General features: G+C 41.0%; 1 protein-coding gene across 1 annotated transcript in view; it reads left to right on the forward strand.

Moving 5' to 3' along the window:
• Window positions 1-205: 205 nt before the first annotated feature.
• The window catches only part of LOC131976684 (TGF-beta receptor type-2-like), a 43,132-nt gene continuing 23,519 nt past the window's right edge, over window positions 206-19,818 (forward strand). The window contains exons 1-3 of the mRNA XM_059339829.1: window positions 206-446; window positions 8,789-8,933; window positions 9,037-9,230. Coding sequence (XP_059195812.1) covers window positions 356-446; window positions 8,789-8,933; window positions 9,037-9,230 — 430 coding nt within the window. The 5' untranslated portion in view covers window positions 206-355. The remainder of the gene's footprint in view (window positions 447-8,788; window positions 8,934-9,036; window positions 9,231-19,818) is intronic.

Here is a 19,818-nt window from a genome sequence, read left to right on the forward strand (position 1 = left end):
CCTAATTTCCTATATCTATACTTGTAATAAGTCACTGTATAAGAGTTGCTTACCATTCCTACTATTACACACACACACAGAAAGAAAAAGAGAGAGAGAGAGAGAGAGAGAGAGAGAGAGAGAGAGAGAGAATTCTCCCTCCCTCCTTCGGTTTCCTGTCAGAGCAGCGTGTCTCTGTGTGTGTGTGTGTGTGTGTGTGTGTGTGTGTCTGTGGATGGTTCGGCAGTGAGTCTCCAGCTGCTGAGCGGAGCGGAGCGCACGGCGCAGCGGACACGTCAAACTCGTCCCTCCGCCGGATTCTCGGTTACTCTGCCGTTCATGTCATTGGGAATCTTTGGACGGAGGACACGGGGACATGGAGGGACAGGGACAGCGATGTTCTCGATCTGTACGGGGAGTTATGTCTCTCCTTTTCCTCGCTGTGCTCCTGGAGCGCGGGACCGCCGGTGAGTTAACGCTGTCTGCTGTCTCTGTGTGTGTGTGTGCGGTGTGATGACTGTTAGACGGAGCGCTCAGCAGGTGACTGTGACTGGGAGCTGAGCTCTGACGATAGAGAGATCTTTCACAACTGCTCTCGCGCCAGTCAGATTGAAAAGTTGATGGTGTTAATGCAGAATGAATCATGTATTTATTGAGCAGTAATGTTGAGTGCATCATACAGGTGTTCTGACAATGCCTCTTTAAAAGTTGTATCCAAAATAATATCTATCGAGTGCAGGAAGATGTTCATCTTGTTGTCGGACCCTTACACTTACATTGTCCAGCCTCTATGTATCTTCTGTTGATCTTACAGATGTGACAAAATGCACTCTGCACTGTCTTGTGCATGGTTTGGACAATGTTTGGCTGCAGTGTGCAGTGTGTCTCTGCCCTCCTCCCACGACGGGGCCTATTTTGAACCTGGAAATCCCACATACCAGAAGGACTGTGTGGTCCTGCTGCATTGTATGTGTCACAAATAGTCACACACACATATGCACAGGAAGACATAGAAACTTCCACCCACATGCCCCCATGCTGCACACCAATACACACACACAGATGCTGTTATCCCGGGCCCAGAGGAAGTTGCTCACCTCTCTCCCAACAGCATGACATGTTGGTTATCTAAACACCAGAGCTGGAGTTGTTTTAAGCTTCTCCTTCTTTATTTGCTTTCCATTGATGTGGCTAACCATCCGCTCAGTAGGCTGTCACAGGAAGGGTCCTTCTTCCTTCCTTTCCAGGGAACCTCCATGTGTGCTTGTACGCTCTCTGTAGATAGTCCTGGACACAAGCTGTTCATGAAGGTGTCTGAAAGGGAAACAGGAGTTTGTATGACAGGATGACAACATCAATTTTAGATTGATTCATTGACTTAAGGTACAGTTTGAGAGAGATCTCTTCTCACAAATAGTTTTTGTGTGTGAGAGTCTCTCTGTGTTAACACTGACTTTACTGAGGACAGAAGGCCTCACACACTTTAACCTTACTCAAGTGTCTCCCTTTGATTTTGACCATATTAGTCGACTTCCCCTCGTGCTCTCCCCTCGTGTCTCGCTTCGCTGACCCCCAGGACAGAAAGAAGGATGGGTGGAGGGAAAGGTGGCAGAGGACGAGAGGGAAGGAAAGAAAGTCAAGGAGGGAAAGGCAGGAGGAATGAGAGGATTATGGGCAAATTGGAGAGAAGTGGATTAAGAGGGAGCTGCGGAGGTGGGAGGATAAGTTTCAGGAGCAGAGGGAGAGAGCTGAGCCGCCTGCTGAGGCACTTATGTAGCTCTGCACAGCCTCTTGCCAGTTGTCTCTCCTCATTTCAGTGACAGGACGGTTTGATTCAGTGCTGTCTAGTTTGACAGTTTGATCTGAGTTTCCCGAGTTGCGCTGGATGTCACTCATCCATGAGATAAACCGTTGTGATTGGCTCAGCAGGGCCAGATCAGGTGGAAGTTTGCCTGAACAGGAGAGTGACCATACACATCTTCCAGAGCAAATAAAACTAAATCTATATCTAAAGACATTTTGAGTGTGCTTAACTCTGGCCCGTGACTCCCACCCATACATTTTTAGATTACAATTTGAACTGCTTTCAAAATGGAAAAGAGGAGGAAGTCCTGCAAGATAATAAAGCAGGTGTTGGTGTGTGTGTTTGTCCCCATGAGACATTGAGAGAGAACGAAAAACAGCAAAACGTCCCCGAACAGAAAGCAATTTGTGCTAAACCCTTGCTCCTATCAGTGAACCGACTTCACTTTGAACATCTTCTGTTTGTTCTTCCTGAACATCTACATATGTGTTTTGTGAAGAAAAAAATTAAGAAATTGTCTTTTTAAGCGATCAGAAGAAACTGGTAACTCTGCATTCCTCCAGAAATTTTCCCTCCTTTTTTCCATGCCGGACTATGAGGCTGTGGGTGCGTGTTGGTGGTGCATCTGTGCGTCCTACACCCTAACTTTAACTCTGAGCTCAGCTTTAGCAGACCAATGTGAGTGAGAAGACCAATTTTCCTATGTTTCTATGTAAATTATTTCTGTAGAGTGGCATTTTCAGCCTCAAGAACAGTTTCCTTATTTATTATTTGACAAAATTTTCTCGCCCGCTGCACTCTAGTGATGATGGCATCCACTCTAGCCTCTCCATAGGGTAACATTGGTGGGATATTTTTTTGGCGTGTTTTAGCCCAATAATTTGAAAACCGCCTGCCGAAACCCAACCGAGCCAGTCGATTTGATACCTTTTTAGTGTATGTGCGACTAAAACTCGCCAAGGAGTATTCGACCAAAAAACACACACGAAAGAATAAAGGCCTGTGAAAAGCATGTAGTGTGCTGTTTCAAGCACAATAATTTGCTTATTCTTAGCTTTGGGGGGTCTTAGGTGTTAATTTGGGAGTCAGAGACCACTCCTTTTTTGCACACTGAAACAACCACACAACTGTCAAAAATTCTGATAATTATCAAAGATATCAGCTGATGCTAACCAAACCTTTCCCACTGAGAGGAGCACATACCCTAACCTCTCACTTCTATAATGTTTGTGTTCATATAGGATCATTGTAAGCAGCTGATTGAAACAAATGGTTTTCAGGTCCTGTTAGTATAGTAAGCCTGTGTTTTCCATTCACATTTGAGCAGTTCGGAGCCTTCTTTCCTGTATTTGGGTGATAAAATGTAGTTAAGTTTCCTGTCTGTCCTCCCGTCCACTGTGAGCTCACATCCTCAGTAGAGGAGGGGGACTGCAGGTTTTTCTGCTGATTAGACAAGGTGCTCTGTAAGCTTAAATAAGCTCCACAGTTGTCTTCCAGAACACAGATTCATTTGTTTCTTACTTTGTTAAACCATGTATAGAAGTGTATATTGTTGTACACACTTTTCAGCTGCAAATCATATCCCGTAATTTTCCTTCACAATTCTCTTACAGATGCTTTAGGAGTCACCAAGAGCACGGTTAATGACAGTCCACATTCCCTCCTCCATTCTCCAGTGACAGCCTGAGCTCACTTGTGTTTTCATACTTCGACCTGTCATGATAATTACTATATTGACTCATCGTTCGATACATAAAAATAGACACAATAGTTTTTATGTGGACTCAATATATTGGCTTTTTGTGCATTTTTGTGTTGTGTTTAAAGTAAAGCTGCAAAAATTGCCAAAAAACTCCAACTATATTCTCAAGCAGCCATTCCAGCTGTTTATATGTTATTTTAATGATAAAATAATATAATACATAATGTCATCTCATTGCACTGTTTTGTTAACAGAGCCTGAAAGTCTATTTTATTTGTTTTGGTTGTAGTTTATATATTTATGTTGTATACATCTAGAATATTTTAATATTTATTTGTCACATTTCAATTTCCAATGTTTAATATTCTTGAGATTTACCAATTCATTGCTGTGGAAAAGGATATACTTATTATGCTTTAATATGGTTGTAAAACTAAAACAACATCGATACAACAATACTATTGTTTATCCTGATAGTTTATGGGAAAATATATCGCCCTAAAAATGTGTTATCATGACAGGCCTATTCGTACTATAATTCCTAGAAATGGATTAACGGCAGGGAAAAGTGCAGGACAAAGCGATTTAGCCCCTCAACTGCTTTCAGCTACGATACACACATTAATAAAAGTTAAACAAAACAATTTAATCCATCTCTTTACAAGGCCAAAATCCAATAAATAAAGAGCCCGGGTTCAGAGTTAAACAGAGTTCAATGTAATAATCCTTAGTTATTACACAACAGTGCAATACAGAGTGGCTGAGCTCACTCTAGCTGTCCTGCTCTTTCAGTCCCTGTGGCAGCGTCAATGTGTCTCTTGGGCTGAGTGGGTGTTAGCCCTCTGCTATGTCCGGCCTGAACTACACAGTGTGATGGGATGTGTCCTTACAGAATATCAGCTGTGCTTAGTGCACCTTTTTGAGCAGTGTGGTCTCAAGGAGGATGTGTAGACCCGGCTCATGAATGTGAATGCAAGTCAAACATCCTCTGGACGGTGTCAGGGCTCTGCAGACATGCTGCCGTATCAGGAGATGTAGTGATAGCCCAGACTGCACTGCATGCACTTGTTGTGTCTGTCTTGGATTTCATGTGTGAGGGCTGCTGTTGCTGTTGTTGTTTGGAAGAACGGTGGCCTCCTTCAGCACGGGGAAGTAGCTGTATGTTGTTTCACACATCCTCTCTTTGCTCCATCTGTGGAAATACCTCAATGTCTGTTTGACTCATGACAAATAAAAAAGGGGCCATCTAAGTAAAAAATACTGCAGCACACTTTACACAGTACAGCTTAGTCAGTTCAGTCGGTGGGGACCAGTTGTGATTTGTGACAGTGGTGTCATTAGACCTGGGCGTCCGAGGATACAACCCCGAATGTTTTGTGAATAGCTCAGAGAGAGAGAGAGAGAGAGAGAGAGATGCTCTATCATGAGCTTTTTATTGTTGGCATCTGGTGGTTACTCCTAATTTCTAGCTAATTCACAGAGGCAAGACTTGGCTATGAGTAGCAACACTGCCGTGTCAGTCCTGCATTCAAAATCATACTCTAAAAGTATCTAAATGTACCTGATGTACCAAAAGAAAAAGCAGATGACTCGTACTGCAGAATCATAGGTCATATTTATGATTTATTGATGCATTAATGTGACATCAGCTGGAAAAGGTGGAGCTTTGAAGTTTAATCTAAAAAAGTGATAATACATCATTATTTATTACTTGAGTATATTTAATTTATACATCAGAATCTGTAAAGTAGCTAAAGCTGTCAGATAAATGTAGTGCAGTAAAAGTATGGTTTTTCCCTCATGGAATGGAAATACTCTCATACAAGTAGCTCAAAATTGTGTTAATTACAGTAGCTGAGTAAATGTACTTAGTTACATTCTACCACTGTTAAAGTTAAGGCTGTTTTTCCAGATCATTCAAAATTCATCTGGAAAGTAAGCAACAGTTTTAAGATGAGTGCTCTGAATGTAAAGCAGGTGCCAAAGAATACAAATACAATTTATTAAATCATTTTTCCAAGCGAGAATCATCCCGGACCCCCCTACTGAGGTGCCAACTAAGCCCCCAATGTCCCCTGACACTTTGCACACACACATGTACACAGTCCATGTTCACATAGTGAGCGTGTGTGAGCACATCAGCTGTGGACATCGTGAGAGTCAGACTAAGCCAAAAAATCAATTTTTTTTACATTTATTTATTTATTTATTTTTTTGTCATTAATTTCTCATGCATTTTCAAAAATGACATGTAGGGGAGCTGAGAAGAGCGTCCTCCAACTAAATCCAAAAGTAAAGGAGTTTGAGTTCACATGTCTCATACATGTGCTGAGATACCACCTGCTCTTTGAAGACAATAAAAATGTCACTGTAACTGCGTGGGGCTATTAGCGCTGGTGTTTGTGAATTGGACTTTTCTGCAATGAGTCTCATTTGCATAGAATGCAGCCAATTTTGCACCAAATGTATGTAAGTTACCTTCCTGCAGGGCAGTTAGGGGTGCAGTGTACCCTTTGTGGGTGCTTTGAGAATTACACGGTTTGCTTTTGCCTCATTTGCGCATGTTTACCAGCCAAAAGCCGCTCAATTCTGTCATGAATTCGCTCATTAATGAATTATTGTGTGGCGCTAAAGAAGCTCAAGGGACAGCTGCAAAGCCAGTCAGCAGGATTTGAACAAGAACAAGTCTCTGCTGTTTACTTCAACCTGAAGTGTAGGAGAAGCAGATCTAAATGCTGTAGAGCTCAGCCAAGCTGAACCAGGGCAGACGCTTGGCGACACAGAGGCTTAAAGTCAGACCTCCCAGGTGAAGGAGGGTTTCTGTACACTACACATCCACCTGTCAGTCAGCCTTATTCCAACACAGACTGAAGAAAAGTTCCTTTCTGCACTCCACATGCATAAAAAGCCATATGGAAGCTGTGTAACCTTCAGACTAACACAGGCTAACATACCTGACCTCACACAGCCTCGTAGATGCCATCAGTCAGGGGACTCAGAGCCAGAGAGGCAGGTCTGGACAGGTCCCAGAGCAGAGGGAGAGCACACTGTGCCTCATGCTATCCCTTCCAATCAGCAGGGGACCAACATCAAACATTGTTACTCTATATGCGGAATTTGTCAGTTCAACTCTGACTTCCAGGACAACTACAGCATTCACAAGAGATTGGAAATCACTTTACATCCTGTCTTTCATGCATGCATTTTAAGAGGAAGAAGTAGAAGATGGAACTTGATTTATTGCTTTTATCAGTTTGATGTAAGAAAATGCTGTGGCTAGGCACAGCTGTGGTTGAATGTGTGTTGGTGGTTTAGTGTGTTGGTGTGTTCCTCAGACCAGATCCAGCACTGTGGAGGTGTTTCCCTACTTATGGTTGTCTGTGTTGGCAGTTGTTTATGGTCCAGACCTGGTTACATTCAGGCAGCTGATGCTTTCCTTTGGTTGTACAGTAGTTAACAGTATCACAAAGACAGGTTCAGTATATCCTTTTAGTTATTCGTAGCAGGAATTCTCACTGATGTGTTGAACAAATGACACAAACCCTCCAACTAGTTAGCAACTTTGTGCATAACTTGGATACCAGAGACTTGAACTTTATTCAGACTACAGACACTAAAATGAAGTTTGGAGACTTGACCTGTACTAGACTCAATATTTACTGTTTTGTTTCAGTCTCACATCCGCCTCATTTCCAGCAGCAGTAAGCAGCCACTGTAGCGTTACTGCTGATCAGTAGATAACTGACAGACAGATAGAGACAGACTGATGGACATAATGAAGAGACAGAGATTTTTCTCAGGAGTCGGTGGAAAGCTGAAAGGAGAGTAAATATTGAAATGAAATTGGTCTGGTGGTCAGAAACAGGACTCTGTGTCTGCTGGATGTGTTTATAGGCAGGTGTAGACCAACACTCATATCTGTTTAACAAGGTGATAATATGTCAGGTTTGGGTTTACAGCTTCCCCCAGTGTTCAGCTGTCCAATAAATAAAAAAAGTAAATTTAAATGTTTAAAAAAAAAATTGCTGGACAGACAAGGACATTGAGAGGCACCATATAGGTTTTGGACTTCTCTGATTGTAATATAAAATGTGTGACTCTGAAATGACTGCCATGCTTGCCTGAACTGAACTTAGTGGGGGTACATTGTAAAGCTTAATACATTTTATAGCTTGGTCCTAAAGGGAAAAACAATATCCTTGTAAGCATGGATTTATTCAGTCAATTACACAGTTATGTGATACTTTTGATACAGGATGCTTGTAAAGTAAGGGAGCACGATTTATAAATGTGTCCATCATACAGCTACATCTCAAAAAATGAGAATATCATGAAAAACGTCAATATTTTTTGTCAATTATTTCAGAAAGTGAAACTCATACATTATATATTATAATAGAAAAAGTTCAATATGTGAGTCCTGGGTCAGTGGTGGTTTGGGGCCATGTCCTCTGCTGGTGTTGGTCCACTGTGTTTTCTGAAGTCCACAGTCAACATAGCAGCCATCTAGCAGGACATTTTAGAGCTCTTCATGCTTCCACAAACTCATTGGAGATGCTGATTTCGTAGGCTGATCTCCTCCATGCCACGCTGTATTAATGCAGTAATTCATGCAAAAGGAGCCCAACCAAATATTGAGTGTATAGAAATTAACATATTTTTCAGAAGCCTGACATTTGTATTTAAAATATACTTTTTTAAAATGATCTTATGAAATAGTCTAATTTCTGAGACACTGAGTTTTGTTTTTTCATTATCTCTAAGCCAGAATCATCAAAATTACAAGAAATACAGGCTTGAAATATTTCACTCTATGTGTAATGAATCTATATAATGTATGAGTTTCACTTTCTGAAATAACTGACAAAAAAATATTGAACTTTTTCATAATATTCAAAAAATGTTTTAGATGTACCTGTATTTAGGTATTTCTTGTAGAGGTGGACATTTTGGCCTGATGTTGCTTTATACAGGAAAGGTCAAGGGGTCACCAAACAAAATGAGCTTTAATCTTCAGGGGACCATGAATATCATCCCCAACACATTTCATGAGAATCTGAGCAGCTGTTAAATAATTTCTGCCATTCTTTGGTGCATTTGATTGTAGTAACACCAAAAACATGGACATACTATTAATGACATGTCACAGTTTAGTCAGTAAACATATTTCCATTACTATTGCAAGATTTTTTTAAAATTAACTATCAACATTTTTTCAGCTTCAAGTCAGAGCATGTCCAAAAAAGAGCTGGCAGTGTGAGAACATGCAGATAACCTGATGGATATTGTTGTGTGTTCTGCAGGTATGCCCCCTTTTTTTCACCTCCATCAACTTTGTAAATTCTGTGACGTGGAGATCTCCACCTGTAGTGGTACAGGGACCTGCCTGTCCAACTGCTCCATCACATCCACCTGTGTTGACAGGAACGAGGTCTGTGTCTCTATCTGGTAAGTACCCAAGAGCAGGAAAGTGATGACTAAAGAGCTCCTAATGCAAATACTTTGAATCAGTTTTAATCTTATCATTTCTGTCTGTCTGTCTGTCTCTTAGGAGGAAGAATGAGACAGACTTCTCCATTGAAACTCTGTGTCATGACCCATCCAAGCCACTTTACGGTGTTTTGGTGGACGACTACAACAGCTCCACCTGTGTGATGAAGGAAAAGAACACAACAAGTGGAATGGCTCACTTCTGCTCCTGTACTGAAGAGGAGGAGTGTAACGAGAAACTGTTGTTCACTCCCAGTGAGTACATGAAACTTCACTTCTCAATCGATGTATTTTAACTGTGGCTTAAATCACTCTGCACAACGTGAAAATGGTCACTTTTAGTGATGGACCCTTAGATAATGTCTACAGGTCCCCTCAGCTCAACAGAGCATTTTAGCATCTTTGACCTAAGATCATAACATTGTTCCCAGCCACAGCAGACAGATATTTTCAATGGGAAAATTTCTGATCAACACACTGTACACTATGTGCCCAGCATCAAACAGAAAACAAAACAAAGTTAGCAACTAGCTAATGAACACAGTCGAGCATTTAGCAAACAAAAACAAAATCACAGCTATAAGGAAAATGAGGGTCCGTGTCTGCTACATGTGTTAAACATTAAAAACTTGTCTTCCATGTGGCTAAAAAATTAGATAATGCTTTTTTAAAAGATAAACTGGAATGACTTAGTATTGTGTTGTTACTATACCAATAACAGTAGCGTCTGGACATAGTGAATCCATTGAGGCATGAATATGTCAAGCCGTGTGTGGCGCTAACCTGATACCAAGTCATCATGTCACTTATCAGCTCATTTACACCCCACAGGAACAACAGCAGCAGCAGGTGTCACATCTTGCACCATTACTACCGCCTTTGTTTCTCAACAGATGAGAATAATGTGACATGTCGTACACGTGAACTACTTCCATCATCAGTATGAAAAAATAGGGGGGAAAAAACTAAATCAATACATTAATATATTGAAGGGATTGCTATTCATTTCATTTTTTTGTCTATAAAAATATGCTAACTAAATCATAAAAGAAAGTTCTGTTGTATTTTATAAAGGGTTAGCCTGAGCCGTTTAGTAGTATGCAGATAAAAAATAAAATAAAAATAATAAAATAAAATAAAAGATACATCAACTACTTATATACAAAACAACAAATCAATCCTTTGCAGCCAAATCTAAATAGTATGGCAATGATAATATGACTGTAGCCTAATCTCCATCTGCAGCAGTGCAGCGGCTGGGCACAACATGAATAGAGATGCAAAAGAAAAACAAAGCTGCGCAGCATCGAATGTCCATTTAGAATTCTGAAAGTCAGTTTCATTAATGAAGCTTCAAAGCTTTGGGCACTCCACCTATGTACCACTTCTAAAACAGGAAATGGTGCATTAATTGGGTACTATTTTTTGCAGTGGATCAATACACATTTGGTATGAGTATCTACTGCAGCAGGATGGTGATTGCAGATCGGAGTTCAAATAAACTACAGTGTGTCAGCCAGTGCATGTGGATCTCTGTGGTGTGCACCCAAACAGACACACACACTGTTTGTCAGGAGAAACTTTCATTGTTGGATTTCATGGCATTTGTTTGAGTATTCTATTTACAGCTGTATGTTTTCAATGTGATTGCCTGCACAAGAAGAAAATTGACTTTTTCTTCACAAAACAAGAGTACATCATTATATCTGGTAGACTAAGTTTGCTTTCACATATAAAGTCTGGTGGACTCGGTGCGATTTTTCAGTGAAGTTGTTGCATTGTTGCATTTTTCTTTTGGTTTGCATTGCATTCACACTGTGCTTTATCAAGCGCGTCAAGCATTGTACACATATGTCACGCTGTTGACGTGTCCTTCGTTGGACAGAACATGTGAGGGATAGAGGTGCTGCTTTTTCGTAGCAGCTTTAATGTATTGTTGGTGGAGTTTTTTCACTTTTTGCGGCAGGCTTTGGTGTTTTTGTGTTTAGCCACAAGCAACTGTGTTCTGTGATCGTCTGACCGTATTTAGATAGGGGCCTTAACTTTATCATAAGACCACGTCTGTCACGTATGAGACATTTTTCAATCCATGCCTGGTGTTGATTCTCAAATTTCAGCCCAAATTCCACCCAGAAAGTGCTGTGTTTTGGTTGGCTTTCTTCCTTTAGTTTGATCACAGCAGAGAACTGAACAAGAAAACCAAGACCCCCAATTTTTAGCGGACCAGAGTTCATTTCTTTGGTCTGCACCAGAGTTCGTTTGTGTGGACCAAACAGCTCAGGTGTGAATATCCCTTAAGTGTAAAATCTGCAGTTTCTGTTCATCTCTTCAGAGAGCTGCACAGTTTCAAAACTGCCAACTCAAATTTCAGCTGTAAATGACTCAGTGTCTGTGTTGCTGTTTGATGCTTTTCCATTTCCTCCACATGTAACCAGCTCTTTTGCTGCTGCTCTCTTTCATTTAGCAGTAAATGTCATCTTGTCATCCCCACACCTTCCTCCTCCTTCTCTTTCACTGACAAGGAAAGTCCGAGAGAAAAAAAAAAGTGAAATGTTGAGTGTGAGCTACAGGTCCTGACTGACAGCATGCACAGGCATTCTTCAAATCTTCATGACAGAGAGATATTAAATCTGTCTATCAGTGCTGTTGGTCCCTTTCCGTTACCTGCAACTCTCAAAACTAATTTCACAGTAACTGTGTTTGACTGTTATCTGACTGTTTTTTCAATGAGGCTCATTTGAATAGAAAGGAGGCCATTTTGCATTAATTTTGTTTATATATCACAGGAACACCAAGACACCATTTGCTGGGCGGTTGAGTTCGGGGTACATTTCAACGCGTGTGCTTTTAGAGTTACACAGTTTGTTTTTGTCTTATTTGTGCAGATATAGCAGCCACAGAAACCGCACAGTACTTTGTGAATTGGCCTGTCTCTGTGTATTTTGGCAAGTAAAGCTGTTCACATGCGTTTTAGAAGTTGTTGTTGGTTTTTTAGGTGTCATTGTGGTCGCTACTGCGTACTGTAATGACTGTATAGTGCACCGTCGTCACAAACAAGAAGTGGAAACGTGGGGCGTCACATGTAAACAACGATTGGGGAATCCTCATCGTGGTTACAGACACGCAGCTGGGTGCATTCTGTGCTGAGTGTTTGGCTGCTGAGAAGAAAACCTGGGTGTCCATGTGTCTGTGTGTGTGTGTGGTGTAGACCAGCCATGCTAGAGAGCTGAGACATATGGTTTCCTGTCTGTGTTCAACTAAAATCAGAAACATCTCCAGCACATGGTGAACAGGCCCCAGAGACACAGAACACCTCTGTAGACTCGGGCTGCTGCTATGGGCCAGATCATTTATCCTCTTCCTGTGTTACAGAATCATTAAAGCACATTGGATTCCTCTTCTTCCTGCCCCACTGACTAGACTGTAACTCTTCTCTGCAGTACATACTGAATATAATGCTGGCTGCTGAAGCAATTAGATTCAGCAACTCACCTGCTGAAATGTCCATAGGTAAGACCTGTGAACTGAATTCACACTTTTATTCCACCCAATATAACTTCATCACTTACATCTAAGTGTCTTTTGTTCATGCAGGCAGTTTGGGTTTTCTGATAGGTGTCTTTGACACTGGTGCCACCACCCTAAGGCCAGGTTACACTCTTGGTGGACCCCAAGGCAAAGAATTATATGTTGGCTCTACTGATACCCATCTACTACATTCAGGACAATATCACAGAGCTAAGAAGCTATACTCACAGCCATTGTACACCTGTGCAACTGCTCTTTAACCCAAATATATGATCAGCTAATCAATGGCAGCAACTCAATGCATTTAGGCATGTAGACATGGTGAAGACGAGCTGCTGAAGTTCAAAGCGAGCATCAAAATGGGGAAGAAAGGGGATTTAAGTGATTATGAACGTGGCATGGTTGTTGGTGCCAGACGGGCTGGTCTGAGTATTTCAGAAGCTGCTGATCTAACAACCATCTCTAGGGTTTATAGAGAATCTTGGTTCAACAGTCACTTAAATAACCACTCGTTACGACCGAGGTCTGCAGAAGACCATCTCTGAACACACAACACATCAACCTTGAAGGAGATTGGCTACAGCAGCAGAAGACCACACTGCCTCTTTATTAGGTACACCTTGCTAGCTGATAAAATGTCTATTTAATATATATTTGACCCAGGAACCAACCAGACATTGAAAATTGTTCCCATTTCATACAGTTATTGTCATTGTAAATCACAAGGTTTCAGAATGAAATTCAGCTCTGGCATCTTCATGCTATATCAGAAAAACAAAAATCTAAACTATTATTTATGGATGGGTGTGAAGCATGAGGAGGAAAAAAGTGGCTCTGTAGTCTGCTTCTTCAGCAGCAGGGGGCACAGGCTGCAGATGGGTGGGTATTGCATATTAGTATCCTTAGTTATCCTCAGTAATATCACTGATACTCTGCAGATGGCTACCAATGATGTTCTGAGCAGTCTAACACATTTCCAACAACTCTAAAGTAATGAAAAGGTGACAAGATACAAAGCTAAAATCAGGTTGAGGTGTCCAGAGGACATTTTTTGTGATTTAACTCTTCAAATAAAGCTTTTTGGAACTTTTTGAGATTCAAATTCAACAAGATAACCATATTTCTTAAATCTTGTAAAATATGTTTTATTGCATTTTGATTCTTTAACTACAATAGAAGAAAAACACAATCGTGTTTGCATATCATGTTTGCATGATAATGAATCATGTGACAATTGCTTTTTTACCCTTCATGATTCATCAAAGCATCATTATTGCTTTTCATTATTACTATACAACAGCACCAAAACCACAAGGTTAGGAGAAAAGAACAGGGTTAGGCTTAAAAAACACTAAATCCAGACTTAACTTCCATCAACAGGACACAAACACTAATCTCCGTTGCTTCATCACTGAATTTCATTGGATACCTATGAATTCCGGTGCATTACTTTTAGTAGGAAATTATACGAACTGAGTACTGCCTGTATAATTACATATTAATATATTTATTTATTATATGTTATTGTTATCTGAATCTGCAAAGTAACTACTTAATAAAAGATGTGGAAATTAGCAGAAAAAAGAACATACTAATTGTACTTAAGTACAGTACTTGAGCAAATGTAGACGTGCTGAAGTATGACCCCGGAACAAAAACATCCAAGAAAGCCGGTCACATTAGCCGGTCGCAGTAGTCAGTCAGTAGCGACGGCACAAAGTGTCAAACTGAGGTCAACCTGAAAGGGCGCCATATTGACCTGCTGAAACGACGTGTATAGCCACCCAGTGTTGAGGAGGAGGACAGGTTTCCGTCAGTTATTCAGTTTTCTCAGTTGCACGTAAACTGGGACAAGGACAGAAGTCCGATTAGACGCCAAAATCAATTTTCAAGCATAGCTCGACTAAACTGTGCATGTAAACGCACTGAGCCCCCTCTCAAACCCCATGAAGTAAGCTTATGCTAGCTAGTTTAGCCCAGATTACATATGAGGAAGGTAATGTAATTGATGTTGCGTTGTTTTGTAAAGCACTTACTAAATCTGCTCCGGCTGCAGGTGACTCTCTGCAAATTCTCACAAGCCATGGACAATCTAACTTTGACCTGAGCCACTAAAGTGCAGCGATGTAGCCTCCAAACATGATAAGAGTTACAAAGCATGTTAATGTTCATTATGAAAATAAAATCTAGATAGATCTGAGTTCAAAAGTTCAAAAAGTAACACAACTTTTGACGGCAGTTTTTAAGCCTCAATAAACTTTTTAGCCTTGCTGTCTGCAGTGTACTTGAACTCCTGTTGGCCAGCACAATGCCCTGTCATGTTGACCAACAAGCTGTCCAGTAAACCGCCACCAGAAATGATGAGGTAACTTACAAAGATATTTCAGCAGCTGGCTAACATTATTGGTTGTTTAAAATGACCACAGCTGTGGTGTTGGATTGAATGAATACGAACCCCAGATAGGTTGCACACACCACCTCGCTGCCATGGTTTCAACTATAAACAGGAAATATGTGGGCAGTAAATGAGCTTGAATGCAAATATGCATGGCCGTGACCTTTAATCCATTCACTGCACACATTTTAAAAACAAGCTAGAATTATGACTTTATGCATAATGAGTGAGCATTCATCTTTTTCCAAATGTTTAATGAAACTATATGCACCCACTGCTGCTCTGTAGCTGCTGCTGCACTCTGATCTTCCTGTGGTGGATCAATACAGTTATCAATAGGCATGAGACAACACAAATCTGCATGATAACAGTCAGAGACGCCTGGGAACCTGAACACTTATTTCATTTGGCAAATTCAGTTGCTCTATCAAATTAAATTGGTAATCCATCTGCAAAATAGTAGTCCATCTGCATCTCTCACTATAACACACACAAACACACACACACACTCACCCACACACACACACACACACACACACACACACACACAGCCCTGAGGATAAGGGTTGTGGTTCCTTCCTCCCATTGAGGACACATGCAGCAGGAAGTCCATGTTTGTTTACTGGACCACTGCCATGGCTTATTCCTCTTATTCCTCCACACATTCCTCACATTGCTCTTCCCCAGCATTGCATTCTTATGACTGTAATAGTGTTTATGCATGTGCTTTAGTGCTTCACAGTCAGACTTGTGGTGAATTCTCATGTATGAGTGAGTGTGTTTGTGCATTCAAACATGTTTAGCTTAGTGCAGGCCTGTCAGAGGACACTCAGATACATGTGTCCAGTGTTGTTACTGGTGAGAGGATGATCTTTGAGATCAGAGCTGCAGAGCATGCAGCTGAAGGCTGTCATAACTATACACTACCTGCCCAGCAGACAGTGTTCACCAGCTGGCCTCTGACTGTGTCTAAGGAGCAATTTTCTATCACAGGAGTTGCTGGAGACCTCAACAGAGCGGAATCAGACTTAGGAAACACAACTCTGGATGGATGCTAATTTTGGTCTGTATCTGCCCTGATGTGGAAATAGGAAACGGTTTGTTAACATGAAAAAAAAATGTTTATGGCTTGTTGCACTGCCTCCAAGTGGCCAGAAGTTCCCAGTCCTTTTCAGACAATAACCTGCTTTCCATCCCAATGGAACACGGAATGTAACAAAATTTCTCATGAATAATGCACATTTCCATCCATGACCGTTAATAGATGAGGGCTTTGAGATACCAACTTCTCCATCTCAGCCAAGAGTAAAACTCTTTTTGCAAAGTTTCAAGTTCTTGCATGGAAACCTATTGGATCATGATCAAAAACCTGGGAAAAGGAAACTAATTTACCTCCAACAAGGAGGCAGGTGACCACTTCTATTGTGAGTGCATCATGTCTGTCATTGCCAGTCAGCACTACTGTCTATCAGTATATAGATGGGGCCCATATGCTGTGATAGACCTGCCCTCCGTGACAGGCCATTTGTTTCTAATTCACATCCTGGAGAGATGATTTATCCCAGCCAATGTTGGATACACATGTGTTTTGGAGCTTGTTAACTAGGCTTTGATATCACATGTTATCATAGTAACAGGCTATTTGTTTTAGTGCTGTATTCAAAGTGTTATGTGTGAATGTCACCTGATAGCCTCCAGGTCATTTCATGTGTTATTCTGATAACCCTTCGATGAATGAAATCTTCCTCATGACATGAAGTGGGGGTTTTCTGTCTATCTATCTATCTATCTATCTATCTATCTATCTATCTATCTATCTATCTATCTATCTATCTATCTATCTATCTATCTATCTATCTATCTATCTATCTATCTATCTATCTATCTATCTATCTATCTATCTATCTATCTATCTATCTATCTATCTATCTATCCCTATCTAGAAGATGGATATAGAGCGGTAAAGGAAAAAGTTGGTTTTCTTCATGTTCCAAGATCTGTATTTTTTACTGTTCTTCCAAAACTGTGGAATCTTGGCTTGCTGAGTCATTTAGTCACACAGCAGACTGCTTTACAGAGAAATGACTCAAGCAGGCCAACAGAAGATGCATGAAAGGAGGGAAACAAGATCGTCTGGAAACCAGACGAGTCTGCATGAGATCACTTGTATTTGCTCTGGCCGAAGAGTCCCATTCAGATACTCTGCTTCCCCATCAGGTCAATCAGCGGGTTTGACAGGATGACTGACATCCAGATCAAAGTGTCAAACTAGCAACATGATCTCCAACCTAAATGACAAAATAGGTCATTACAGTTTTTCTCAGTCGCTTTGGTACAATTCTCAAATCATCCTCGACATTTGCAAAACAGTAAGTGCATTTCTCAAAACAATTTGTACAAATAGCAAAACACCATGGATGACCTGCAAAAGCCACTCTCTTGCTCAAAATCCTTAGTTCATCTCTCAAAACTAAATATCCGTGTCAATGAACATGTCAGTGCATCAGAATGACAAGTCCTTGTGTCATTGTGTACGGATAAGACAGTCAAATTGCTTAGTCATGTTGTCAATATAACAGTGTACTCTGGAGGGATGTTCTGATGTAAACTATGGCTAAAGTTTTGATGACAATTATTGTAAATTGTAGGTTACACCTTAGTGTATGTGGAGTTTGAAAGAGACTGGACAAGATTCACATTTACGCTTTTATTTTTTTCCTGATAAAGAAAAGAAAAGACAGCACTGCATAGCACAAAGAAAAAACAAAAACAAAAGTAGAAATGTAAACATAGGACCATCTCCTTAGGGAAAACTGTACATGCAGTGCCGTAATTACAGTGCAATCGTCCTACACCTCCTGACGTTCCTGTCTGTTGGGCCACAAATTCTCATCCACATCACAACAAATGTTTTCTCTTGCGATGCAGCGTGGAAAGAATCTTTTGGAGTGTCTTATCCAGCCTCTGCAGGCATCTGCTGTGATGTCATCACACGCTGCATCCATGGCAGCCAGAAGGGTCATCTGTGTATGTGGCTGGCGATCATATACTTTCCATCTCCATGCTGAGAAAAATTCCTCAATGGGATTAAGGAATGGGGAGTAGGGTGAGAGGAACTCCATCAGCATCCTGTTGTGGGCCGCAAACCATTGCCTGATGATGTTGGAGCGATGGAAACTGACATTGTCCCAAACAATCACATACTTTGGCAGGTCATCTCCAGTCTGGCCCCTCTCTTCTTCAGGGATGAGATCCCTGTAGAGTGTGTCTAAAAAGGTGACAAGATGCTCTGTGTTGTATGGCCCAATAATGGGAATATGCGTTAGCACACCATTCTCAGAGCTAGCAGCAGCCATGGTTATGTTCCCGCCCCGTTGGCCTGGCACATCAGCTGTAGCTCTGTGGCCGATGATATTTCGACCACGCCTTCTGCGTTTAGTTAGGTTGAAGCCAGCCTCATCCATGTAGATGAAGCTGTGCGGTGGTTCACTTGCTTCCAGTTCCATTATACGCTAGATCCAGAAGACACAAAGAGTTTAATGAATTACATGCATTTTCATTTTGGGCAACAGTTACATCAAATGTATACAGCACATATTGCATCTTCTTTTCTACAGCCATAGCAAATGTGTAAAAGTCACAATTACTGTACTGTATATCACTATACAATGTTGTCATGTTTACTGTGAGGTACAGTTGCTGCATGCTCATTCATGTTTTACCTGTACATACTGGTAGCGCAGGTCCTTCACTCTTTCGTCATTTCTTTCAAATGGAACGGTGTACAGCTGCTTCATATTCATTTGGTGTCTTTTCAGCACCCTGTCAATGGTTGAGATTCTGACTGTTTGGATGTTATCAAGGATGTTGTTGTCTTCTATAATGGCACTCTGTATCTCCCTTAGTCTTATGGCATTGTTTTCTACGACCATGGTGCAAATAGCCTCCTCCTGTTCGGGTGTGAAAAGGGGCCCTCTGCCACCCCTGTGAAGCTGTCTTGCAGTCCTATGTGGAAGACATATAGTAATGCAAAACACAAAATTGAGTAAGATAAAATGTCACTGTTTACATAAAGTATACTAAATGAATATTGTAAAATGCAAGTGGAATACTGTAATATTGTATAAAGCATTACAGAAAGTATACAGTATTACAGTACAGTGCCTATTGTTAGATTACATACCGGTTCTGTTGACGAAAAGTCTGAATGATTGAGGATACAGTTGTCCTCCCAACATTTGGCTGCACCCTTCGACCAGCCTCGGCCATTGTAAGCCCATGATTGACAACATGGTCTACAAGTGTGGCTCTTATTTCATCAGGAACACGCATATGTCCTCGGCCTCTTCTGCCTCTTCCTCTATTTTGCCTCCCAAGTCCTCCGCCACGCAGCCTCACTCCTCTTCTTCTTCTTCTCGCTGGCTGTTGACCCCGTCCAATTCCTTGTCCGTCCATTTTCACAAATTGTAACACTGTGTTGTGCTCCGGCTATATACGTATATACTTGCCAGTTGATTGATTCGTTTGAGAAAGTCAAGATTCACCTGGGAGCAATTTACCAATTCAGGACAGACTTAGAAAAAAAGTCTCATGGAAATGTATAGAAATATGCTTGACATGTTATGACAACGTGTTCAACCATTTTGCATGTAAAGACTTATGCTATGAACTAATGCCTAAATGTTGTGGGTGGTGAGACTATTCAACAGAGACCCATGATAATACATTTTGATCAACATGACATAAGCAATTGATAATGTAGGAAACAGAAGAGAATTGTACATAATCATTTGCATGGATGTTCCAAAGCATTTGCAACTTGCTCAAAGAAATGAGAAACTGCTTTTTTGATGTGCACAAGTGACACAATGATGTGAAGATTGAACAGGTAGTTTTGAGAATTTCAGTTCTGATCTGAGA

The sequence above is a fragment of the Centropristis striata genome, chromosome 8 (genome assembly GCF_030273125.1).
Source record: "Centropristis striata isolate RG_2023a ecotype Rhode Island chromosome 8, C.striata_1.0, whole genome shotgun sequence".
In the NCBI taxonomy this organism is placed as follows: domain Eukaryota; kingdom Metazoa; phylum Chordata; class Actinopteri; order Perciformes; family Serranidae; genus Centropristis; species Centropristis striata.